The following is a 27,642-nucleotide window of genomic DNA, read 5'->3' as shown; positions in this document are numbered from 1 at the left end:
CAGCCACTGCCATTTTTAAGAGCTAGTAGGAGTGCAAACCAGAGAGTCAGAGAGGAAGTCTGGCAGCAAGTATTACCATGTAATGCACATGTAGCGTGATCCAGCCACGATACTGTAGCTCTCCACTCTCCACTTATGTAGAAAAAGGCAAGGTAGGCAAATAAACAAGATATTTACTGCAGCAAATTGAAGCCATCTGACCATCAGCTAGAGAACTGAGACATAAATTACTCTGTTGAAAACACTGTACAAGTTTTTGTTTTCAAGGGATAGATTTATATATACTGTCATGCGAAGTTTTCCATAATATGCTGTTGAATGGCAAAGGAGAAGATGCGGAACCACATAGCATGTAGTACGTAGTACGTAATATGAAATGAAAACCTGTCTAAGGTAGTGAGGGGCAGCAGAATACAGTAGTTAGAAGGATAAAGTTGAACAGCTGGATTTGAGTCTCAGCTCAATCCTTTACTAGCTCTGTGACCTTGGGAAAGTTACTTAATCTCTCTGAATTGGTGGTTTTCTCTTCTATACAAGAGAGATAATAAAGTACTACCTTACAGGATTATTAGATTGAATAAATGTTTCCATGTAAAGCACTTAAGACAGCACCTTCAACACCACTGACGGTTTATAGAGCTAAGTTCTATACGTGAATATCAGTGTGATGGAAATATCCCAAATTTAGGACAGTAGCACCTTTGGAGAGAGGGCGGAGTTTGAAAGTGATATTAGTAAAGGATTTTGCTTTATTTATCAATTTTGCATTTTACCATGAGAAAGCCAATGTATCACTTTTTATTTAAAAAATAAGTATTTAATAAAAATTTAAATATAAAGCAAAGTAAGATATAAATGGCCTAGTCATTGAGTACCATGGTGTCATATGCTCTTGATCCTGAAAATCATGGGGAGACAATGCAGCATTGCAAGGCAGGGAGTGACATCAGCAGCAAATTCCAGTGATTTAAAACTATTAAAAATCAAATCTTAAAAACAGAACTAGCAATAAGGACATTATTCTACTTTTGAAAAATACATGTTTAAGTTCTTACTCTCTTGTAGCAAGAGTGTTTCGTCTGATTATGTGTTTCTAAGTTAGGTAAAAGTGCCAAATACATTAATTTTTGAACTTTTATTCTGTGAGAGGCACAGGTCTTGGAGTTTTGCAAATATTAACAGCTTTTGCCCTGATAAGAGCTTTGGAGATCTTTGCTCTCGGTAACTCAATTTTTAAATTTTTTTTAGTGTTTTTCTTCTTCTTTTAAAAATATTTTATTTATTTATTTGAGAGAGTGAGTGAGCAAGAGAGAGAGAGCACAAGCAGGGGGAGCAGCAGAGGGAGAGGGAGAAGCAGATTCCCCGGTGAGCAGGGAGCCTGACCTGGGGCTCAATCCCAGGACCCTGAGATCATGACCTGAGCTGAAGACAGACGCTCAACTGACTGAGCCACCCAGGCAGCCCAGTAACTCTATCTAGAGGTGAGAAAACTGAGACACGGAAAGTGAGTCACAACCTAAGGTACCATAACTAGGAAGTGGCAGGGCCACAAGGAAGGCGATGCCCTTCCCCGGAATGTAAGAGCAGGGCAGGATGACTGAAATGCACTGCGTGAGCTCCCTTCTGGGACAATGTAATTCGGACAGGTGAACGAAGAAGAAATGGACATGACAACATGCCTCTGGCAAAATGCAATGTCTTAATTACTGCCGACATGGAAGATTTACTCCTACACTAAAGGGAAGATTCTGAAAGTCCACCCTGCGTTCACTGACTCATTCACTGGCGGCACCTGGGCAACACGTGTTTCTTTAACAAGACTTTAGGAAGCCACGAGTCATCCACATCCTGTCTGTTCCTCCTGAAGAATACAGCCTAGTAATAGAAGTCTTTTGTAAAGCAAATCGTCGGGTAGCCTCCACAGTGATGAGTGCTGAAGACAGGGCTTCCCTGGAAAAGTTCCAGCTCAGGGGAGGCTGAAAGGGTAAGAATTCAGCAGGTAGAGGGTGCTGGCAGTCATCTGAGTACTGGGATCAGCAGCTGCCCGGGCTGGGAAGGTGCACATGGTCAAGAACAGGAAGATGAGTGGTTGGGAGAGTAGTGGCAAAGGACTGCTTGATCTTGGGAACAGACCCAACAATGTCCTTTCATTCGAATCTCTGCTTATCAAAAGCAAATCCATTCTTAAAGGCCAGTGTCAAGTGCCATTACTCAAGCCTTTCTTGAACTTACTTCTATTCTCTCTTCTGAACACCCAGACCAGTCTGATTATAGCAGTTTTTTAAAACTAATATGATCTTTTAAAAATTTTTATTCATTTATTTGAAAGAGAGAGAGAGACACCTGGACCAAAGTCAGACACTGAGCCAAAGGCAGTGGTTTAACGGAGTGAGCCACCCAGGTGTCTAAATGGCCTTTTCCTTGTACCTGCAGATATTTGAAAGCTAGACTAATTAATCATTCGTGCTGAGCCACAAACTCCTTCATGCCAGACTGTTCTTCACTAACCTCTGATCCCTTTGAAATACTGGAAAGTGCATTACAGAGAGAAATGCTCAATAACTATTTGTTAAATTGAAAAAAAATTTAAAAAATACTTGGACATCAGTATTTTTTTCCTAAAATCTATATGTATGATATGATAAAAATAGGATTATATTTAAATTATACTTTTTTTGTTACCCCATTCTAAAACCATAGGAATCTGTAGTTCTGTGATTTACTTATTCATTTCACTAGAAATTTTTAGTTCTATGATTTATTTATTCACTTACTAGGTAGTTACGATCCTTACCACAGACAAGGTAATCTGCCAGATGAGGCAAATCAGAGAAGGCTGCTTTCAGCAGTTAGCATGCTTGGGCTCACAGCTGCTGTGAGGCAAGTGCGCAGCGAGACCAGCCAGCAGCAGAGTCCCTAACCCCATGTACTGGATTTGCCTTCCTTATGGGAGCATCATTTATGAACTAAGTGACCGCTGCTACCATGATCACATCTTTTCCTATGAGACCAATGTTATTCACCTTCTATGGAAGAATCAGCATTAACATAGGCCACAGCACGTTCCTGAAGGAGTCTGGAATTCTCCTATAATAAAAAAGAAAAAAAATCATAAGCATATACCATGACCTCCCCCTAAAACAATATACATCTACTTGTGCTGTGTGCAGATTTTGGAAGTAAGCTGACCACAAAATTGATACATAAGATTCTGAAAACTGAGTTTGTTTAGAAGAATTCCGATAAGGATCATTCTAAGAAATAATGAGTAAAACATTTTTAAGACTAAAATTTAAGATGAACTTGCCCATATTCTTAATATGGTAAATAGAAAATGAGCTGATTCCTTAACCATGCCATGGTTTATCCTTTAAGAAATTGTCTTAGCAAACACAAATGACCTAAGAAAGAAACCCCTTAGTGGAAATCTTCCCATGAACATCTCTCTCTCTCAATCCCTCTCTCTTTCTCATTTTTTAAAGTAGGCTTTAAGACCAGTGTGGAGCCCAACTGGGCTTGAACTTCCAACCCTGAGGTCCAGACCTGATCTGAGCTCAGGAGCGGGATGCTTAACCAACTGACCCACTCAGGCAGACCCCCTCCATCTGAACATTTATTTAAGAAAAGAATTTTGCCTGATTCAATAATTTCAAATTTCAAATTTATGGATTAAAAATATATGAAATTTCTGTACTAAGAAGCATGAACTTTTCCTGTGGGATGGCACCACCTACTGGTCAAAACTGATCATTGCACAATAATAAAATGCTGAGGAAAAGTGTTGCTGGCTTTTTTTTTTTTAGCTATCAAGCGGATTTTGAATCTCCAAAACATGTGATTTCCTAAGCGTCTGGACAGTAAGAAGAGAAGTGGAAAAAACCTGAAGCTTGAGGTGGTGAATCTGGAAGAGACAAACCTCGAAGTATTTAGGATCTTTCTGATGCGACCATAAATCTTTCCTGTCTTCAAGGGAATTACTACCCCCCCCCACCCCTGCCCACCACACGAAGACAGTTGAAGTTTATGCGGTTTCTTCAATTCCTAAAGTATATAATAGAAGCCAAGTAAGTTTTACAGCATGACTGGCAGTTAATGAGATAATGCATATGTGTACAGCTAATGCTCCTATTTCACAAGGCCAACAATATATGCAAGTTTAAATATATGCAATCTACATTTTAAATCAGTACAGTTAGCATATATTATTAGTTTCAGGTGCACCATATAGTGATTCAACAGTTTTATACACTACCCAGTGCTCATCATGGTTTCTTAATCCCCACCACCTATTTCACACCCCCCCACCTCCCTCTGATAACCATCTGTTCGTTCTCTGTAGTTAAGAGCCTATTTCTTGGGGCGCCTGGGTGGCTCAGTGGGTTAAGCCTCTGCCTTCGGCTCAGGTCGTGATCTCAGGGTCCTGGGATCGGTCCTGGGATCGAGCCCTGCATCGGGCTCTCTGCTCAGCGGGGAGCCTGCTTCCCCCTCTCTCTCTGTCTGCCTCTCTGCTTACTCGTGACCTCTCTCTCAAATAAATAAATACAATCTTAAAAAATAATAAAAAAAAATAAAAAAATAAAAGCCTATTTCTTGGTTTGTCTCTTTCTCTACCCGCCCCCGTTGGTTGTTTCTTGAATTCCATATATGATATTCATCTTTCTCTGACTTATTTTGCTTAACATTATATTTCCTAGATCCATCCATGTTATTGCAAATGGCAAGATTTCATTCTTTTTTACAGCTGAATAGTATTCCATTCTATACATATCTATATAGATCTCACATCTTCTTTATCCATTCATCTATTGATGGACACTTGGGCTGCTTCCATAATTGGGCTATTGTAAATAATGCTGCTATAAACACATAGGTGCATAAATCTTTTTGAGTTAGTGTTTTTCACATTTAAGTAGTGCAATTACTGGATCATATGGGGATTCTATTTTTTTAATTTTTTGAGGAACCTCCATACTGGTTTCTATAGTGGTTGTACCAGTTTGCATTCCCACCAACCATGCATACGTGTTCCTTTTTCTCCACATTCTTGCCAACATTTTTGGTTTTGATTTTATACATTTTGACCAGTGTGAGGCAATACCTCATTGTGGTTCTGATTTCCATTTCCCTGATGATGAGTGACATTGAGCATCTTTTCCTGTGTCCATTGGTTATCTGTATATCTTGTTGGGGAAATGTCTGTTCATGTTTTCTGCTCATTTTTTAATCAGATTGGTTCTTATATGTTGAGCTCTTCAGTTCTTTATATGTTTTGGATATCAACCTTTTATCAAGTAAGTTGTTTGTGAAAGAGAGTAGCCTATCTTTCAGTACTGTTTATTGTTTCCTTCGCTGTACAGGTTTTTGATATAACCTCAATAGTTTAATTTTGTTTTGGTTTTTCTTGACTCAGGAAAGGCGTTATTGAGCATGATGTCAGCTGTGGGTTTTCATATATGGTCTTTTTATGTTGAGGTGTGTTTCCTCTAAACCTACTTTGTTGAGGGTTTTCTTCACAGATGGATGTAATACTTTGTCAAAAGCTTTTTCTGCATCTATTGAAATGAGTATATGGTTATCCTTTCTCTTGCTGATGTGATGTATCAAACTAGCTGATTTGCAAATATTGAACCACCCAGGTTTAAAATCCCACTTAGTTGTGGTGCATGTTTTTTTTAATGTATCATTGGATTCAGTTAGCTAACATTTTGTTCAGGATTTTTGCATCTATGTTCATCAAAGATACTAGCTTGTAGTTCTTTTTGTGTAGTGTCCTTACCTGGTCTTGGTATCAGGTTAATGTTGGTCTCATAGAATGAATTTGGAAACTTTCTTTCCATTTCTATTTCATGGATTAGTGTGAAAAAATAGATATTAACTTTTTAAAGTTTTTGGTAGAATTCTCCTGCGAAGCCATCTGGTCCTGGACTTTTGTTTGTTGGGAATTTTTTGATTACTGATTTCAATTCATTGCTGGTAATTGATCTGTTCAAATTTTCTATTTCTTCCTGATTCAGTTTTGATAAATTATATAAGTTACATGTTTCTAAGAATTTATCCATTTCTTCTGGGCTGTCCAGTTTGTTGGCACATAAAATTTTTCATAATATTCTCTTCTAACCCTTTGTATATCTGTAGTGTTGGCTGGTATTTCTCCTCTTTCATTTCTGATTTTGTTTATTTAGAGTCCTCTCTTATTCTGGTGAGTTTAGCTAAAGGTTTATCAATTTTGTTGATCTTTTCAGAGAAAAAGCCCCTGGTTTCATTGATCTGTTGTGTTGTTTTTTGTTTATTTTGTTTTTAGTTTCTATTTTGTTTATTTCTGCTCTAATCTTTACAGTTTACTTCCTTCTATAGATTTGGGGTTTTATTTCTTCTTCTTTTTCTAGTTTTTTTAGATGTACGTTAGGTTGTTTATCTGAGATTTTTCTTGCTTCTTGAGGTAGGCATGTATTGCTATAAACTTCCCTCTTAGAACAGCTTTTCCTGTATCCCAAAGAATTTGGACCACTGTGTTTTCATTTTCATTTGTTTCCATGTGTTTTTTGATTTCCTCTTTCATTTCTTGGTTGACCCACTCATTGCTTAGTAGCATGTTATTTAACTTCCATGTGTTTATGCTCTTTCCAGATTTTTTTTTTTTTGTGGTTGACTTGTAGTTTCACATGTTGTGGTCAGAAAAGATGCTTGGGAGGCCTTCAATCTTTTTGAATTTATTAAGGCTTATCTTGTGGCATAATATATGATCTATACTGGAAAATGTTCCTTATAGACTTGAGAGGAATGTGTATTCTGCTGTCTTAGAATGGGATGTTCTGAATATTCTGTTAGATCCATCTGGTCCAAAGTGTCATTCAAAGCCCCTATTTCCTTATTGATTTTGTTTGCATAATCTATCTGTTGATGTAAAACAGGGTGTCAAAGTTTCCTACTATTACAATTAGTTCCTTTATGTTTGTTGTTAACTGCTTTATGTATTTGAGTGCTCCCCTGTTGGGTGCATAAACACAATTGTTATATCTTCTTGTTGGATAGTTTCTTTTATGATTATATAGTGTCCTTCTTTGTCTTTTGTTACAGTCTTTGTTTCCAAATCCACCTTCTCCAATGTAGGTATTGCTAGCCCAGATTTCCTTTCACATCTTTTTGCATAAATGTTTCCACATCCCTTCACTTTCAGTCCGCATGTGTATCCAAGTCTAAAATGAATCTCTTGTAGGCAGCATGTATATGGGTCTTGCTTTTTTATCTATTCTGTCTCAATGCTTTTGATTGGAATGTTTAGTCCATTTACATCCAAAGTAATTATTGATAGTGATGTACTTATTGCCATTTTGTTACTAGTTTTATGGTTGTTTTATAGTTCCTCTCTGTTCCTTTCTTCCTTGGCTTTCTTCTCCCACGGTTTGTTGGCTTTCTCTAGTGACATACTTGAATTCCTGTCTCTTTATTTTTTGTACATCCATTACTGGTTTCTGATTTGTGGTTACCACTGGGTTTGTGTATAACATCTTCTGTGTAAAGGTAAAATTACTTCTAAAGGGGCCTATCAAATATTCTGCAGTGAGACTTCCTGCCTTATTTTTACCATGATTTAATTTAGAGTCAGTCATATAAGGAACATAAATGTGAAAAGTGTACCTTACTGTACAGGTTCAAGGGGGGATTTAAATGTGGTTAGCTTTAGAAGCTAATTTGGAAAGTGCAATAGAAACATGATATTTTATTTTGATGTTTGGTTTCTAGTGAATTTACTTATTTACTGTCACACTCCCAGGTAGTGAAGAGTAATCATTTTGACTATTGGCATTAGTGGCCTAAAAAGTTCAAACAAAACAGTTCCTTAATGCAAAGAGATTGTTATTTTGAAACAGGGATGTTTTGTTTCAGATTTTGGAAAAAAGTGAATATGTTCTCATTGAATTTACTTGTCATTTTTACATCTTTGAGAATCAAGTCCTAACTGCTTTGCTATTATGAAAATTTATATTGTAGCAAATTATCAACTAACCTCTGCCCACTCAGTAGAACCAAGAAGACCAAATTCTTCTGCATCCCAGCTGGCAAACAAAATTGTTCTTCTAGGTCTCCATCCTAAAATATATGTGTAGACACATAAATGCTGGCAAAATGCATAATATATCCAAGACATTATAAAACTCCACAGAAAAACAACACTATAACTTCATTGGCTGTTTAGAAAAGGTGAACTCTGGTGAGAATTTTTACTTATATAATTTCCTTTCATGAGATTTTAAAGCCAAACTGTCAATAAAAAAGCACAATTGCACTGAAAAGGGGGAAAATGTAGACACATCAAAAATTCTGTGAGGTCCTAATATTTTAATGGGTGTATAACGATTGGATATACACAGGCAGCCATCTGGCTCTGCAGCTGCCCGGAGAGAAAGAAGAAAGTGCTAGATGTGGTCTGTGTTCTGAAAGCAGAGGGAACGGAGAGAAAATTCCTTATAACTCTTCCACGTTCTGGCATCGTACAAACAATTGTTCACTGTCAGCTGGTTGTGTGATTTCACTCCATTCTCTGCCAGAATCCATCAACAGAAGCTCTGTTAGCAGTACCGATGTCTGTGGCTGCTGCAATAATTCAGCATCACTCAACAAGGAAGTGATACGGCTGGGAGTTATGAACACTGACCTCGGAGTTAAAGAAAGATCTGATTTCAATTCTTGGTTCTTTTGCTTACTAGCAGGAGGACTGAGGGGGGAGTTATGCAAGCTTCCTCAGTTTCCCTTTCTTCATCTGTACTCCAGAAGTAGCAAGGTAAAGATGAAGATACTACTTGATTTGGGGGAAGACTGAATGGAGTCATGTTTACAAATACAGCACTTCATATGTGCTCTAAACTTGTCATCATTTTGGTAAATAGCTCATTTGTGCTTATTAAGAAGATGGATCCCTACAGCTGAGTCCAATGTTCTATTTTTGTCAAGTTTATTCATGATATTATTCAAATTTTCTATGAACTGTTATTCCTCATCATCGCATTCTTTGGGCACGCTATTTTTGTCATTGCAATGTTTTGTATTCACCATAGGGAGTCTTATTGCAAAATCATGACTTTTTTTTGTACTACTGTTAAGCACTAGCTAATTTATGAGCTATGTAGATTCAAGCTTTCATAATTCTATGTTCTTTAAACACAAGATAGCTGTGTGGGGAAAAAAAAAAAGAAAGAAAGAATAGAGCCCTTTATCATTTTGCTTTAAAGAGAAACATGGCTTTGCGGACTGGTAGCCAGAAATTTGGCTTGAAACCATGGTTCTCTGACTCTGCCACACACTAGCTACATCACACACTAGCGATACAACTGGGTTCTATAAACCTTAACTAGCTTATTGGTAAAACGAGAACAGAAATAACTAAATTTCTCCGTGGCTGCTAGGAGTTCAAAATAGAGAACACACAAAAACACTGGTTCTCTGAGGAAATGAGCAGCATGCAAACTGAACCTATTTTTACCATTGTTTTTATTGTTACTAAAAAACCCTGGATCACATTTCCAGCCCCAAATCCTTATTTGCAGGGTCAATATACAGAGTGGATTTTCTGCTCTCGAGGTGTGATTTATTTTCAAAAGCAGCCGTTCCAATTCAATCTTATCTTTGTTTTCAAAGGAAGATTCTAAAACGATGGGAGCAACGGTGCTAGGAGGGGAAGGCTAAATCTTGGGAGAGCAAACAAAGGCTGCGGCTGTGGAAAGGCAAACCTCAAACTTCTGAGAAATTCTATTAGGCAGCCAGACCAGTACTTTTCTGAAAAAGCTTCCATCTCCTCACCTGGGACACCTGACCTGACATGTGAGGCTAGAAGGGCCCAAGGAACTTCTACTCACAGTTCCCTGATCAGGACACTTCGGCCTATGACCTATTTTGGTTTGTCCTCTCGTGTGAAGAAACCCATTTCCGCCTTCTTTGCTGTCAGAAACAATCCCTTACAGCGGAACTCCTTTATTTCAGATTATAATTTTATGAATACCAATAATATAAATTACATTCTATAAATAAGCAAAAATAAACAATATAATTAACTAACTCACATGAGTAATATAGCCCCTCGTTACTGAAAGCTGTTCTAAGGACTTGATGCTACGAAGGTGGTACACTTTGCATCCATGCTCTCAGGTGACCCTTCACACAATCCTGTAAGAATGCGGTGATTTTACACACTTCACAGAGGACTACACTGAGATTCAGAGAGGTTGATCTTTTTTACTTTGTTTATATTACCTTCTTTCTTCAGTGTTCCAAAACTCCTCACAATTTCATGAACAACAGCTGCTCCGCTCTGAGGGTCAATGCCACCAAACACCCATGAGTCACGGTGACCTCCAAGAATGACATATCTGTCTAGAAGGCATCATTGCAGAATTACTTGTCATTCCAGGTCAACAACAGAGCAAACTGCAAACTGCAAATAACTCAAGAGCATCCAAACACAGAGCTTTCATGACTCAAAGAAAGATACCACGGTTCCTGAAGACTTGTATAAATACACTATTTTGTTCTGATTTTGATGCATGAAGAAAATATGAATGTGATAAGCAAAGATATACTTCCACATATGATAGTAATCATAGGTACAGAAGAAGTAATGTTACATCTAGAATTATAGAAATTATTCTATCCATGTCTTTTTATAATTCTGTTACTTCTCTCTTACCTACTTATCACTTTGCTTCCAGTATTTTCAGAGTAAGAGAACTCAGTGGCCACATAGTAGGTTCTCCATTTCCTACTCCTTCTGGTCAATTTTCAAGGCACAGCTCAGTGATTTTCCTCCTCTATGACTCTTTCCTAGCTTCCAAATGGGAGGGAAATTATCCCATGATCCAGCTGTCAGAGCAATCCTATCATATCCGACAAAGCAGTTACCGCACTTCAATGTATGGCTCCTTGCCCACGGCTCCTTGTTCTCATTTTATCCCTCCATGCCTCATGCCTAATACAAAGCCAGCACAAAACAGGTACCCAGGAAGACTCAATGAATTGCCCATTATATATTATTTAGTACTGACCGAAAGCATACCAATATTCTTTATTCCTGAAAGAATTCTAAGAAAAATGCGATTTAACTCTAATGCTTGTTGGTAACAAACATATAACCTCAATTCCTAAGGAACTGAAACATAATGAAGTAAGGCTATTTTATAAAACTTATTAATCTGTAATTTCTTCTGAAATTCTATAAAAATCATGTGTCTACATATCGTATTAACTTCAGTGCAAAATAAAACTATAAAGGATTCATTCCTTACTTTTCTTTCTTTTTTGTGTTTCAGAGAGTGAGCACACGAGTGGGGTTGGGCAGCAGAGAGAGAAACAGAAAGACAGAGAATCTTAAGCTGAGCGTGGAGCCTGATGCAGAACTTGATCTCATGACCCTGACACCAGGACCCAAGCCAAAAATCAAGAGTTAGATACTTAACCGACTGAGCCACCTAGGCTCTCCAAGTTGACCTTAATTTTCTAAGGGTGTTATCTTTTATACGGATGCTTGTAACTATCATGAAGATATTTACCCAAGCAAAATACATGGTAAAAAAATCCAGAAACCCTGAGAAAATACCTCAAAATGACCTCTCCCTGTCCTTCCTCCCTTGATCCTTTACTTGAAGCATGCACTACATTAACTAACCTTGAGCATCTAGCCAACATGGACCCACACTAACTTTTCTTTACAACATGTATCACAGTACAAAATTACCTCATATTTATGAATTCTATGCTTATGTAAGTTCCCAGAGGGCAAAGAATTGCTGTGCTCTGTTCATCTCATGTTCCCAGAGCTCCGAGGAGTTCTTAGCCTAGAAGAACTGCTCAATCAATATCTGTTGGCCAAATGATTAATTTACCTGGTTCTATAGCTCCTCTGAGAGTCCCAATCACATTGTATATTCTCGTCACTTTGTTGTTAGAATGGATGTGCATCTTGACTTTTCTAATGCAAAATTAAAGGACACATTCTGAAAATACTAGTTAACGCTCTGTCACCCACAATTTTTTAACTCTTACATCATTTTAAAGATTTCTAAATGTACACATGCATGAATTCCATTGTTCAGTTGTCTGATACTAAGGATGTAAGTGCTCTCCCCTCCACCACCTGTGGGATTTCTTTTTCCTGCTGGTACTAGATATATTTCACTTTTTCAGTCATCCTTTGTAATTTTTTTTTTTTTTGAAAAAAGATTTCCTCCCCCAAAAGAGAGTTACAATAGAAAGCGTCTCTTAACTGTGTAGAAAAGTTTCCAAGAAAGCCAGGTCCAACATTGTAGGGCACTTGGAGACTTCCTTTCCAGCTGCTATCTGGAGGCGGGGCCCCACCCATTTTCCTGTTGAATGCAAAAAGTGTTATTAGCTGAAGGAACACTTTGGAGCTACCAGTTAAAATGTCTGTGAGTGCGCTTTCTTGAGGGCCTGCTCCTAGGCTTCTATGAATCAGGGAAATGCCATTTACCCCTTACTATGTCTCTTATGACGCGGGATCTACTGTCACTCCCCCTTCAAAGATGAGAGGCGTGAGGCTTAGAGAGACAGGTAACACGTGTGAAGTCAGGAAGCTGGTGTGTGGTACAGCTGAGGGTCAAACCACTAGGGTAACCACGACAGAAGCCTGAAATTCAGGAGTAAAACTCTGTTTCTGGGAAAATGGAAATGTGCTTTATCCTATTCTTCCTGATAAGTACAACTAAATTCTCTGGACCATAAGTGTATAGAAAACAAACATTAGGCTCTGAAGGGTGAAGAGAAGAAAACATACTAGCTTGGGACCCCAGAGTACAAGAAAAGTGATGAGTTCCTTGAGTTTCCTTTTTGGTTTATCTACCCCAGACTTGGAGCTGAAGAAGCTGGCAAGCTAGAAATGTCCCATGGCATATTAGGAACACTCTAGCTGACAACAGCTGAATAAACATTCTTCTCAAGTGAATATGGAACATATTACCAGGACAGACTACAAATTAGGCTGTGAAATGAGTCTAAATAAATTTAAATGACTGAGATCAGGCAAGCTGCTTATTAATTATATAATGTTTATTAATCCAACTACAAAAGAAATAATTTAGCAATCAATAATAGATGGGAGGAGCACCTGGGTGGCTCAGTGGGTTAAGCCGCTGCCTTCGGCTCAGGTCATGATCTCAGGGTCCTGGGATCGAGCCCCACATCGGGCTCTCTGCTCAGCAGGGAGCCTGCTTCCTCCTCTCTCTGCCTGCCTCTCTGCCTGCTTGTGATCTCTGTCAAATAAATAAATAAAATCTTAAAAAAAAAACAGATGGGAATTTGGGAAAAATGCAAATCTATGGAGATTAAACAGCTGACTCCTAAATACCCAATGGCTGAAAGAAAAAAATTCGTAAGAGTAATTAGAAAATACTTGGTGTTGAATGGAAATGAAAACACAACATATCAAAACTTACAGAATACAGCTAGAGCAGTGATTAGAGAGAAATATATAGCCATAAACATCTATATTCAAGAAGTAGAAAGACATCAGCCAATAAACTAGTCTTCCACCTTAGAAAACTGGACAATAAAGAGCAAACTAAGCTAGTATCAATCATAAGAAAGGAAAGAATAAAGATTGTAACAAAAATAATTAGAGAATAGAGGAAACAAATAGAGAAAACCCAGGACACCAAAAGTTGATTCTTTGACAAGATCAACAAAATTGACAAGTAATAGCAAGACAGATGTTATTATTATTGCTGTCATTATTGTAGGTGTTACTATCACAATCCTAGTTAGGAGGTAAATGAAAGCCATGTAATCACATTCCCCCCAGTATAGATGGAAATCCCTCCCACCCAAGGAAAAGTGGTTTTGCTTTACTTTAATTCACATCTCATCATCTTTTATTGAAATGCTCAACATTCTTGGGCCCTTATATGATTTTGTATCTCCACTGTCTCACAGATTTATTAAGAAATTCTCTTTTAAGATGTATCCAACGTGTAAAACATCTTTTGCAATTAATACATCATGTTAAATGGTTAACTGTTTGTGGACATCTGAGAATTAACTGTCAGGGACAACAAGCATAATCCTCACCTAAGTGTGCTGAGGGAGAAAATTTACACAGTGAAATTCATAAACAAATTGTGTATTTTTTGAAAAAAAAGGTATAAGACTAAATTCCAACTTTGTAGAATGTTTCATTATATCTTGGAAAGTATGGAAAAAGAAATAGGAGAGGGACCCCACTGGCTCAGTTGGTGGATTATGCGACTCTTGATCTTGGGGTTGTGAGTTCGAGCCCCACCGTTGGCTGTAGGGATTACTTAAAAATAAAATCTTTAAAAAAATAAAGAAAAGAAATAGGAGCTGTCTTCCTGCTTTTAATATATAAAGATCATCTCCTATTTCCAAGTAGACTGTGCTTCCAAAGTTCATTTTTAATTACGGTGTTTTCAAAGCAAAATGCACTTTTCCATGGTAATGATGTTATAAATGGTGATTGCATTTACAAGATGGCTTAAAGAAGCTGACTTAAGTACAGCAGAGACAAATTGCGTTTGTGTTTTTTTTCTGATCAAGTCATTCTAGCCCATACTAAGGATATAACTGACACTGAACTAATTAATCAGAGCAGTCAAATGGTAGGCATAATTAAGTACACCTCAAATCAATTCTATAAGATCTGTCTTCTTTCTTTCCATGAATTCTTTTTCTAATTAAAAAGATAATAGAGGTTTTTAAAAAACTTTTACATAATTGAGATTATTCTCTCTATATGTCTCTGCATATCTATATATTTATCTCTAGATATCTAGATAGCTAGATAAATCTGCCATTTCCACTTAGTAGTGTAGCATATGCATGTTTCCATATCATTAGATGTTCTTGTAGAAGATATATTTTAACAGCTCCATGTACTATCATAGGCAGTGATGTATCCGACTACTTATCGATTATTAAAGATATGTTATTTATAGTTTTCCACTATTATAAGTAATGTTATAATCACTTTCATCTTTTAAATATCAAAGATATTTAGACTTTATAAATATGTTTAGATAAACACAGAGACATGGTACCCTCAGAAGTTGTGCCTGGATCCTGAATTCTAATCCATGGGGCAAAGCTGAGTCTAAAAGCAAAAAAGACCAAGGTGCTATTCCTTAATCTACCCTTAAATGGGACAGGTCCCTCCACTACTCCAAATGTCAGCCTTCTCCACTGTAAAAGGAGGTCATAAAACGTCTCCTTATGGAGATTGGAATTAAATGATCAAGAATGCCTTAAACGCAAATAAGAAAAGGTACTACCAGATGCTTCTCTCACCCCTACTTACAGAGAAGTCATGCTCCCTCCTTCCTAAAGGAGACCGGACAAGGAGGTACGTGCAGAAGGAAAAAAGCAGGGCAGGAATGGGGAAAGGGTTCCAACGTCAGGAAAGCAAAGGGGGAAGAAGAATAGGGAGGAAAGTAAAATGGAACTGCTCTCCCAGGGTGTTATCACAGGTCACCCAAGCTGTGGACAATATGAGGATGAGATGAGTAAGAGATTTCTTGCGAGAAAAGCTTGTGAGAGAAATAGCGGGGGCGGGGGGGAAGGCCGGACAAGGCTGAAAAGCCAACAGACTGCAATGAAGGTCTCATGTGGGGTAAAGGAGAAAGAGAAGGAAGGAAAGGGTGGTGGGTGGTGGTGTCAAGTTGGGCAACCCTGCCTGTCATAGATTCCTGAGACAAAGTCTCTCCTGAGAGCGTCTCCCATGTGCCTCCCAGCAATGGGCCTGTTTCCAGTTGTCCCTGCTGCGACCAGTCACTGACTGGGAACACCTGTGGGAAGTGCGACCTTGACCCAAATAGGGTGATGGATTTCAAAGCGCAGTAGCTAACACCACTGATCAATCATGCCCCTACAGCTGGAGAGCCGGAAGTCTTATTTTTATGACTGTTACACACTGGATACCACTCCGTACCGTAAATTCCAGGATAGAACCACTATTCTTTAGCATGGTGACAAAATCATAGGTTCTACCATCTCAGAGAATTTCAGCATTTCTGAATATTGAAGAAATAGTCAGATGTTGAATACTGTTGATAGTTGAAGGCGGCCAATAAAGAGAAATATCTCAACAGCCACCTGTTTGCTGCTGACAAACTTACTCCAGGAGCTTCTGTGCATCATCATACCCAATTGGATGGACAGGAATGCTTGGAAGACCAACAGCCTCTGTGATTTCACGTCTATAAGCGTATTCTGAAAAAAGTGGAACACATCTTAGTAAAAATTCAGTCCCTTTCTTTTTTCTTTTTCCAAAGTCTTTTTTTTTTTTTTTTAAAGATTTTATTTATTTACTTGACAGAGAGAGAGATTACAAATAGGCAGAGAGGGGTATACGTCTGTGATTTAACAGTCTTGCATTCAACACAGCAGCATTCACCACAACACATTCCCTCCCCAATGTCCATCACCCAGCCACCCCATCCCCCCACACCCCTCTTCTTCAGCAACCCACAGTTTGTTCCCTGAGATTGTCTCTTATGGTTTGTTTCCCTCTCTGGTTTCATCTTCTTTCATTTTTCTCTCCCTTCCCCTATGATCCTCTGCTTTGTTTCTTAAATTCCACATATCAGTGAGATCATATGATAATTATCTTTCTCTGACTGACTTATTTCTTTCAGCACAATACCCTCTAGTTCTATCCGCATCTTTGCAAATGGCAGGATTTCATTTTTGATGGCTGTATAATATTCCATTATAGATAAACCACATCTTCTTCATCCATTCATCTGTCAATGGACATCTGGACTCTTTCCATAGATTGGCTATTGTAGACATTGCTGCTGTAAACACTGGGGTGCAGGTGCCCCTCTGGATCACTACATTTGTATGTTTGGGGTAAATACCCAGTAGTGAAATTGCTGGGTGTAGGGTAGCTCTATTTCCAACTTTTTGAGCAACCGCCATACTGTTTTTTCAGAGTGGCTGCACCATTTTTCAGTCCCACCAACAGTGTAGGAGGGTTCCCCTTTCTTTGCATCTGCACCAACACCTGTCGTTTCCTGACTGGTTAATTTTAGCCATTCTGACTGGCGTGAGGTGGCATCTCAATGTGGCTTTGATTTGTATTTCCCTGATTTGGTGACCTATTTTATCCAAGATATACACCTTAGCTATTTTTAAACCACACAAACTCAGGGGTGCCTGGGTGGTTCAGTGGGTTAAGTATCTTTCGGCTCCAGTCATAATCCCAGGATCCTGGATCAAGCCCCACTTGGGGTTCCCTGCTCAGTGGAGAGCCTGTTTCTCCCTCTGCCCCTGCTCAAGCTCTCTCTGGCTCTCTCTTTCTTTCTCATAAATAAATAAAATCTTTAAAAAAAACAAAACACACACACACAAACTCAGTGATCACAGATATTTTGTAAACCTTATCAAATAGCGGAGTACATTAAAAATAAAATGGCTCCCTTTGTTCATGATCGACAATTTTACAGGGAAGCACTTCAGCCCTACACAAGCATGTGCATCCGGAGCCAGGCTGCCGGAAGCGGAAGCGGTCACTTCTCAGTGTGATGATCTGGGCAACGGCCCTTTTGTCTCTGTTTCCTTCTGTCAAGTACAGGCAGTAATATTACGAAGCTAATAGGTCTGTCAATATGTGTAAGAGCTGTCATTCAGGAAACACTCCTAGAAAGTTATCACTATGGTATTTATATAACAGATGCAATAAGCATTTTCTAGACTCTATATTTTTTTTTTTAAGATTTTATTTATTTATTGGGAAACAGAGTATGGGCAGGGAGAGGGGCTATGAGAGAGGGAGATAGAGAATCCTCAAGTAGGCTCTGGGCTGAGTGTGGAGCCCGATATGGGACTCAATGTCACAACCACAAAATCATGATCCGGGCCGAAATCAAGAGTCAGAGGCTTAACTGACTGAGCCACCCAGGCACACCAGGACTCTATATTTTAAATGTGTCACTTTGGAGGTTTATAGAACTTCTTTTCTGCTGTCCCTTATCCACAAATAGGAAATCCCAAAACTTAAAAACCATAAATGTGGAGGTATTACTTCGCATCAAACCCTGATCTGAAAACAAACAAAAACAAACAAACAAACAAAAAACCCTGATCTGATGCAAACTCATTTGACAGTGAAATCTAGTTTGAGCAGACATGTGGTTATTCATATTATTTATCCTTTACTACTTACCTCTGCTTATGATTATCCATACATTGTTGCAAAATATTTATATGCCTGCTTCCTGTATTCTATCCCAGTATCCTGGGTGTCAGGCAGTATAGGGGATATGTACTTTTAAATATCTGAAAATACCTGAGTTCTAAAACCCATCAGGCCCAAAGTTTCCAAATAAGAGATAAGGGAGGGGCGCCTGGGTGGCTCAGTCGTTAAGCCTCTGCCTTCAGCTCAGGTCATGATCCCAGGGTCCTGGGATCGAGTCCCGCATCAGGCATCAGGCTCTCTTCTCGGCAGGAAGCCTGCTTCTCCCTCTTTCACTCTCCCTGCTGTGTTCCCTCTCTCACTGTCTCTCTCTCTGTCAAGTAAATAAATAAAATCTTAAAAAAAAATTAGAAAACAATAATAGGTAAGGGACCTAAGCCAATAATTTCCAGTTACTTCTTAGATGTAAAGAGAATTTAAAAAGTCATACTTCATTTGGAAACTCTTTATAATAAAATCACTTAAAAATTTTTTTTTAGTCTCCTGTGATGATTAAGGTCTGATCACTCACCATTTGCTGGGTAACCAGGTGTGAGAGGGTCCCCTGCACCATTAAGATTTAAGATATTTCCACGCTGAACACCACGTCCGGGCAGATTCCAACCATCCGGATAGGACTTTACCCCAGGAGCAAAGTAATCAGCAGGATCTGAATACAGAATGACTCCTTTGGCCCCTGCCAGCTGGGCATTTTTAACCTGGAAAACACAATGTCTCTCTTATTTCAGGTTGGTTGTTCCAGATTGGATAATATTTTTTTTTTTTTTGAAATTACAGTTAAATGAATAGCTAAACTTTATTTTCAATTTTTATCATTAGACCTACAACAAAGGACATCTCACAGAGGACTGGCTTTTGCTTTTTCCTACGTCAGGTTCTAAAATTGAGTTTCTAAGAAAAAAAAAATAAAATAATAAAATAAAAATGAGTTTCTAGGGATGGATCATCCGTCAGAGCTGTAGCTTTCAGAAATGTCCATAATAGTGATAGCAAGTACTTGTTATTTTTTTCACTAGTCTGGAAGCACAAGAAGAAAGCTGACTCTACAGGCCAGATTTCTATAACTTATGACCAGAAAGGAGTATTTTTGAAATTTAATGTCTCACACAAAAGAGGAAAAAAATGAACAGACCAAATGATAGTAATTTTTAAAAACTGCTATATAGAATTTGGTTTCTCTGATTACCTATAATAAAAATTCACATTAAAATTGAATTTAGTAAGTATTTTCAAAGATAATATTAAAAACAAATATACTGATGGCAACAACAAATACAGTGAATGCTTCTATGTAGACCACAGATATAATGGGCAGGTTTAGAAAAATCTGCTTTGTTCTCCTTGAACTTCTACACTGGTTCAAACTCCAATGACCCAATTTAAAACCCCTGTCTATAAGCTAGTAAATGTGTCCTCCCCATAATGTGGCTGTATTAAAAAATATGAAAGGATCATGATCCTCAGAAAGTTTTAAGGATAAGTTTCTATACAGGTAAGATACAATATATTTTTTTATATTGGGGTAAAGAAAAAAAATGATTTTTACCTTATTTCCTCTGAAAATTTTCCCATATCTGGCAATCACAATCTTCCCAGAGCAATTGATTTTCAGGTCCCTCTCTAATTTAAAGAAGTCTTCAGTCTGGGCATAGTTAACATACACGAGATCACCCTGTTGAGATCAGGAATGATTTAGTACAAGTACGATTTAATCTGAGGAGGTTTCTCTACATGAGGACTATTTCACATCTTTGAATGAGGGGAGAGGGAAGAGCAGGCAGGAGAAAAGGAGAAAAGCACAAGCCTCACGTAAGAGATTCAAAGGAGAAATGGACTTGAATTAAGACAAGTGGCTGAGTTAGAGATGTATGAATTTAACAGTAAGCTTGGTCTATATGTCTTCTCTAGAGTGGCTATAACGCTATAGAAGAGTTCCCTCCAAAATGTACATGAATATACACGTTGCTGCATGCAGTCTGGAGGGGTCCAGGCACACTAGGCCAAGAAACCCTTGAGGAGGGGCGCCTGGGGGGGCTCAGTGGGTTAAAGCCTCTGCCTTTGGCTCAAGTCATGATCTCAGGTCCTGGGATCAACCCCCACACATCAGGCTCTCTGTTCAGCGGGGAACCTGCTTCCTCCTCTTTCTCTGTCTGCCTCTCTGCCTACTTGTAATCTCTCTCTGTCAAATAAATAAATAAAATCTTAAAAAAAAACCAAACAAACCCTTGAGGACAGCTTCATTCTTAAAGTATATTCACAACTAGTAGCCTAATGGGTCTCCACTACCACCCATAAGGAAGAGAACTGCTTTAGGAGTCTGGTTTCATATCATTAGTGTGACCTCATGCAAGTCTTAATAACATCTCTGAATCTCAGTACTCTCGTTTGCAAAATGACCTGTTAGATGAGACCAGGATTCTTCATTTTTTTCTCACCCACTCCCTCCATTAATTTTGAAAAACAACAATAGCCCCTCATATATTTACTTGACATCTAAAATTGTTTATCATACCTTTAAGTAGCTACAACAAATGCAATTGCCAGTATACTATAACTACTAATATGATGAGAAGCAATTTTACATCACTTTTTATATGTATCCAAAGAAATATACACACTATACTGATTTTCTATTCAACATCATCCATTTGAAAAGGAAGACACTTTTCAGTCAGAATTTTATCACCTCTTTTCTCCTCAAACTTCTGTCTTATTCCCCTTTCCCCAGAGAATTTTACTTTAAGGTAAAATATATTTGTGCTGGACACTGAGATGTGCTGCCCAGATTCCCCTTCGATGAGGACCTTTTGGCTCCAGCCACAAGGAAGGCTCTCTGCAAACAGCCTTCAGTTCTCAGGTCTCTTCAGGATTTGCCTCAGCTACAGACAACAGCCCTGCTCAAAGTCATGCCCCTTCTTGGGGTGATGACTGGTCAGTGGGAAGTATAAAGCGTTGGACATTTTAGTCCCACCCAGGACATTTCTGAAGCACACTTTTGACTCCAGAAACGCCCTCAGGCCAGCCTACGCTGTCCCTGAGCTGCCTTTGAGGTTCATGGCTCCCTCTGCTCAAACCAGCTTCTCTTCCCTCCCCTGACACAATTATTGATCCCAAAAGAATACCTCTTAATTAATGTCTAGGATGCTACATTTCATTTCAGCTTCTGTGACCTAGAATCTAGGAATGCCTGGAAGTCTTTTCTTGATCACTACCAAACTTCCCTTGATTAAGAATATACGTGTGTGTGTGTGTGTGTGTGTATGCACATTTTAAAAATGTCTTATAATAGGATGTGTGCACTAAGAAAATTCTTTAGGAGTAAGCTAATTATCAGCAGTATCAGATTGAGTCCAACAACATTACAAACTTGTGAAAATTATACCCAACCATAAAATTTTACTTGAAATATATTCCTTAATGCTATTAGATATTAAAACATCAGGTCGCTGGATGAAAAAATTGTTGCTAGAATGAGACAGGACTCCACATTAGTTCTATTCACATTTCTTGTTTTTAGGCTTAATTTCTGAGAAACCTTAAGACGGGAGTAAAAGAAGTTCTATTGCAGAATTCTCACTAAGTTATTTAAACTCCTTCCAAGTTACAATGCCCCAATCACACACCGATCTATTATCCAAGTTAATTCTAATGATGTCAGCTAGACGCTCAACTAGGCTCATCTAATTTTGTTCAATTGCAAACCATATGACTTGCCAAATCTCTTGTTACCAACTATGAGAATCTTTCACTATTGTCTCTTTGTTCAGAACCTCAGAAATTTTTATGACTCAGAGATATGCTTCATATTGTTTTAGGATGGGTGACAGATATTTTTCATTTGTAAAAATAAGATAAAAGTGAGTATAAATTGAAGGAGCAGGAGGCTGGCTGAGGACAAAGCAAAGGCTGGCGCCTTGCACCCCCGCTTCACCCGCTCCCCTCCATATGTGTGGCGTTCCTCAGGCACCCCTGACTGACATAAACTGATAAATGGTTAACTTGCAGAGATCACAATGCTGCAAGACAGGAGTCTCCCTTGGTTTGCAAATGTCCTTGAGATTTACAAACAAAGAAGTTACCTTATCAATAGCCCAATTTCCAAAGACACAGAACTCAGTCCCTCAAGCCTAGTGTCACCCTCCCAGCGGTAGAAGGAAAAGTAAATAAAGTTAAATTTCTTCTAAACCTAAATCTCATTAACAAGGATGCTTGATAGCAGGAATGTAACATTCCACCAAGAGACTCCAATTGTCTTTACTTGATAGTAACCAGGCCTTCAATATCCTGATAGTGCTTTTTTCCGCCTGCGTGGGCTAACCGGCCAGTTCTGCTTCTGTAAGATTGCTTTGTCTGCTTTCGCACGCGGGTCCCCTGACCCAATCCACTGACGCCAAGTATGCCTGTTCAAACTATCAATCAATCAGCTCAGCCCCACCAGAAACTTGTTTGTATCTGTCTATAAAAATCCTGCTCTGACCCAGCTCCAGAACTCTCAGCGTTATCAGCAACGAGCAGGCGCAGAGGTCCAGGTTCGAACCTGCAATAAACAACCCTTGCTGATTGGCTTTGACTCACGTCTCTGGTGGTCTTTTGAGGTAGGGGTAATACTCTTATTGGCATTTCAAAATAAGAAAGTGGGAACAAAGTACCAGCAGGACCTGACCATCGGCTAGTTCTCAATCCAATGTCATTGTACCCTGAGAAATCGGTGGTGGACACCGTTCTCTTTAAAATGATCTGTCTGCCTTTGGAAAGCCTTCACACAGTCTAGTTTAAAGTCGCTGGGCTGGACAATTTCTCATATCTCATATCCTTATTTTTAATCGTTTCCCTCTTCAGCTACATTTCTCTTAGAATGTGTACAGGAAATGTACAACAGATACTAACAAAAAATTGTTTCCAAGCTAATTCTAGGATTCATTTTGATGAGGAAGCACGAGGCTGGCTGAAGACAAAGCAAAAGCTGGTACCTTGCACCCCCTCTCCATCCGCTCCCCCTCAGTCATTTGTGTAGCATCCCTCAGGCAGCCTGGACTGCCATGAACAATAAGCAAATAGTTAACTTGCAGAGCTCACAATCCTGCTAGACAGGAGTCTCCCTTGGCTTGCAAATGTCCTAAATCTCACTAACAAAGACGAATGATAGCAGGATTATGACATCCCACCAAAAAGTCTCCCAACTACCTTAATGTTAATGGCTGGTCTAAAGATGACATTGATCAAGCCACAAGGGCAAGGCCTCCTCCCAGCACCTTGTAGGCCCTCTTTAACATGTGAAAACTCTATTGAAACCTCCCTTCCCCTCCCCTTCCCCCAACCGCAGGGTACATAACCTGCCATCCCTCACAACCCGGGGCAGCAGCTCTTCCTGCCCACGGGTCCTGTCCCCGTGCTTTAATAAACCACCATTTTGCACCAAAGATGTCTCAAGAATTCTTTCTTGGTCATCAGCTCCGGACCTCAGCCCACCGAACCTCACCTAGGTTCTGGAACTTCATCAATTTGACAAACATGTTGAAAATATATCATTACGATTCCAGCAATGTTCTACCAACTAAAGATACAGCATGACCCTGTCCTTAGAGGAACTTAAATTCAAGTGAAATGCAGAAAGATAAGATAATAATAAAAATAATAACAGGTAAATTACATAGTATATTAAAAAGTGGTAAGTGCTGTAGAAAATTATTTCAAAGTTTTAAATAGAATCTAGTACTTGGGTGCATGCAATTTTAAACTAAACGAGGAAAGTCTACTGAGGAAGAGGACATTTGAATCTTTGCTTCAGTAAAGGGGTTACTTTTAGTTCTTATATTTCTTCCTCAGACATTGCAATATTAATGCACTATTAATGGCTGTACTGTATGCCTCATTTATAATTGTTAGCCCTCTCTTGGAGCTCACTCTTAGTCTGTGAATATAGAGTAATTAACCAATTTAGTTTCAGTGAATTTTGTCTTAGTGTCAGTGTCCTACTTGAAATTTATCCCTATTTAATATCACCAACTTCGGGGAGACTCCTTCCTTAAATATCTGTAAGTGGTGGCTGTCTTTTGATAAATCTGCAATCCTCACAAAACAAATGAGGGATAGGAGACATTAGTTTAAAAACGACAGTCCACTGTGAAAATGAAAACAAGCGTGATAGATATGTCCTCTGGGCAGTTCACAAATGCAAGCTGTCACCGTAGGTTAGAAAAAGGCTTTGTTTTCAGACAATGACCTTCTTGTAAAGTTTACACTGTACCATTGTTCTATGACTGGGAATAAATACAATCTTGCACTGTTAGCCTAGAATTTTCCATTTCTTGCAAGCTTCCATCTTCCTGTTCTTGTTAATTGAAACAGTACCGGGAGGCGAAGCCTTTGGCTCCCAAAACATAGTTCTTAAGCCCTCAGAATCCATGTCACCTGGGGCCTCGTTGGAAATGAACAATGAAGACCTATCCAAACTCAAGGGCGTGGGAATTAGAATGCGTTTTACAAGTCTTCCAGTCTATCATGGTACGTGTTGACATTTGAGAACTGCTAGATTAGATTATATTTTTATTTTATTTTAGTTTTAGTTTTTAAAAAATATTTTTTTTATTTATTTGTCAGAGAGAGAGAAAGATCGAGAATGGGTCAAGCCAGGAGAGCAGCAGGGCAAGGGAGAGGCAGGCTCCTCGAGGAGCAAGAAGCCCGATGCAGGACCCTAGGATCATGACCTGGGCTGAAGGCAGACACTCACCTGACTGAGCCACCCAGGCGCCCTGCAGTGAAACATTTTAAGCACAGACATATATAACTTTAAAAAGAATTAGCATTGCACTGGCTAAGTAAAGGTGATCCAGTAAAGCCCATTAGCCAGCAAACTCAACTACTATTTGAACACACACAAGAAACACAGAATCACAGACTCCTCCTATTAATCTAGAAGAGTTTAGGTCTACTTGAAAGAAATGAGTTAATAATCTCTATGACTCTTACGAATAAAATAATTCTGTCGAAGTCCAAAAATTACTTGCGATTTCAGCCGATTATACATTAAACCCACAAACAAATATGGGAATAATTTTCTGCCTATAGCATTCTGCCTTCTCACCTAGAAACATTTTTTTATACATAATATTTTCACTGCTCAATAAATTTTACAGTGCTCTTTAACTACTTCACACTCATTGAAGACTTTTAAAGTGTATTTAACATTTTATGGCTCTTTTATTATTATTATTTTTTAAAATATTTTATTTATTTTACAAGTAGGCAGAGAGGTAGGCAGAAAGAGAGAGAGAGAGAGAGAGAGGAGGAAGCAGGCTACCCGCTGAGCAGAGAGCCCAATGTGAGACTCGATCCCACGACCCTGAGATCATGACCTGAGCCGAAGGCAGAGGCTTTATCCCACTGAGCCACCCAGGTGCCCTTATGGCTCTTTTAAATTGAGTTTTTTTGTTATATTTCCTGTTACTATATACTACTTGTCCACATGCACTTAACTCTAATCTGATATTAATGCTATTTTTAAATAATGATGTATTAGTATTTTTTTGTATATTCTGATTATACAGATATATCACTGTAAATAATGAATAAAGAAGACCCAAAGTATAAAATCATAAGGAGAACAATTGGGCAATAATAAAATTAAAGACATCTTTTCAATAAAGGGCAACTTGGGGTGCCTGACTGGTTCAGTCAGGTAAACGTCTGCCTTTGGCTCAGGTTATGATCCCACGGTCCTGGGTCTGGGCTCTCTGCTCAGTGGAGAGTCTGCCTCTCCCTCACCCTCTGCCTGCCCCCTGTTTGTGCTCTCTCTCAGTATCTCACAAATTTAAAAAAAAAAAAAAAAATCCTTAAAAAAATAAGGGTGCTTGGGTGGCTCAGTCATTAATCATCTGCCTTCAGCTTTGATCATGATCCCAGGGTCCCGGGGTCCAGCCCAGCATCAGGCTTCCTGCTCAGGAGGAAGTCTGCTTCTCCCTCTCCCACTCCCTCTGCTTGTGTTCCCTTTCTTGCTGTCTCTTACTGTCAATTAAATCAAGTCTTAAAAAACAGAAAAATAAAAATAAATAAATAAATCAAAAATAAAGGACAGTTTAAATAACATGAACAAATGGATGGAAAATTGGAAAAAGGTTTTGTAATATTTAAACTGTAAGGACCTACTTTATATTTTTATATTTTAGCCAGAGGCTTCCATTGAGGTTAAACAATAACTTTGTTGTTTAACCCTTAAACTGTCCCCGCTCCCTTCCCCCAGGGGACTTACTTAAAAACAAGTCCTGGAAACCAGCCCCAGGTAACATAGAGCTCAAATACAATGGTGGGTCAGGCCAGGTGGAGACATCCAATCAGTGGGGGCGCATACTATCTCCGAGTTACAAGGTGATGGGCTAGTTTCTGTGGCTACTGTGGGGTTAACTGTAATTCAATTAGCCACCCAGTGTGTGGCCAGGCCCAACCACTGGCCTTTGCTCTATAAACCTTAGTCTGGAAAGCAGGGAGGGGTCGCCCTCTCTGTAAGAGGTGCGGCGCAGGCCGCCCAGTTTGATTCTTGATGCTTGGCACGAAATAAAACTTTGCTTGACCTTCACTTTGTATCAGTCTTGCTCCTTTAATCGCGGACCCATTATTGGGGCATAACAAAACCAATATGGAATAAATAATGAAGATTTTTAAGAAACCCTTAAATTTAATCAGAAAAAGGCTGGAAATTCAACAGGAAGAAGAGAAGGCTTTACTTAGTCATTGCACAGAATAAAACCAGAACAGCTAATAAATATGTTTACAGATGAGCAACCTCACTTGTAATCAGAGAAATATCAAAAATCATAAAGTCAGAGAATTTCAAGTGTTGACGAAAATATATGAGGAAACACGAATACTCACTTAGTGCCAGTGGAAGCAATTAACTGCTACTGCCTGGACACTGTGAAATTAAATATTCCTACAAAACAGCAATCCCACAATGAGTTTACTGTAAACAGGGAAACCCTTGAAGCCCAGACAGGGACACATATGAGAATATTCCCCGCAATGCTGTGCTGATGTGGGTTTCGGAGTAAAGCAGCACTGTCCTCAAAGAGAATGGGTAAGTTCCATGTGGTGTGCATGTTGAAGGACCCCAGGTCAGAACTATAGTATAGCCTATAAGTTTTAACATTCTTTTTATAACCAGCTTATGCTAACTAAGAAACTGTGGCCAGCTGACCATAGATAAGGGAGTCAGCAAGCAGCATAACAGGATAACGAATAGCAAAAATCTGTGTTTAACCCAGCTGTGTCTGGCTTCTGTATAATCATGCTTCTAATGATTTGCTAAGAAATGAAAAATTGCTTAAACCCTCATTCGCTGTGTAATCAAATAAAGTTATACCCTTCCCCTGTTAAGAATTTCCCCTACTACTAAGTAAAATTGATAAGGGTTGCCTCCCGTACCAAGGCCGGAGACG

The 27,642-nt window shown here is 38.9% G+C and overlaps 1 protein-coding gene across 4 annotated transcripts in view; it reads right to left on the bottom strand.

Moving 5' to 3' along the window:
- FOLH1 (folate hydrolase 1) overlaps positions 1 to 27,642 on the bottom strand; it is a 61,542-nt gene that overhangs the window by 15,772 nt on the left and 18,128 nt on the right. For 3 of the 4 annotated variants that reach the window (XM_059412477.1, XM_059412467.1, XM_059412450.1), the window contains exons 5-12: positions 19,758 to 19,883; positions 18,723 to 18,909; positions 16,131 to 16,224; positions 12,255 to 12,353; positions 11,874 to 11,959; positions 10,249 to 10,368; positions 8,009 to 8,091; positions 3,024 to 3,087 (exon numbers count right to left, since the gene is read on the bottom strand). In XM_059412477.1, coding sequence (XP_059268460.1) covers positions 3,024 to 3,087; positions 8,009 to 8,091; positions 10,249 to 10,368; positions 11,874 to 11,959; positions 12,255 to 12,353; positions 16,131 to 16,224; positions 18,723 to 18,909; positions 19,758 to 19,883 — 859 coding nt within the window. The remainder of the gene's footprint in view (positions 1 to 3,023; positions 3,088 to 8,008; positions 8,092 to 10,248; positions 10,369 to 11,873; positions 11,960 to 12,254; positions 12,354 to 16,130; positions 16,225 to 18,722; positions 18,910 to 19,757; positions 19,884 to 27,642) is intronic. The other variant, XM_059412459.1, reaches the window with a different exon arrangement.

Source organism: Mustela nigripes, chromosome 1, assembly GCF_022355385.1.
Source record: "Mustela nigripes isolate SB6536 chromosome 1, MUSNIG.SB6536, whole genome shotgun sequence".
NCBI lineage: Eukaryota > Metazoa > Chordata > Mammalia > Carnivora > Mustelidae > Mustela > Mustela nigripes.
The sequence above is the reverse complement of the archived record's forward strand: the minus strand, read 5'-3'. Positions and strand labels throughout refer to the sequence as shown.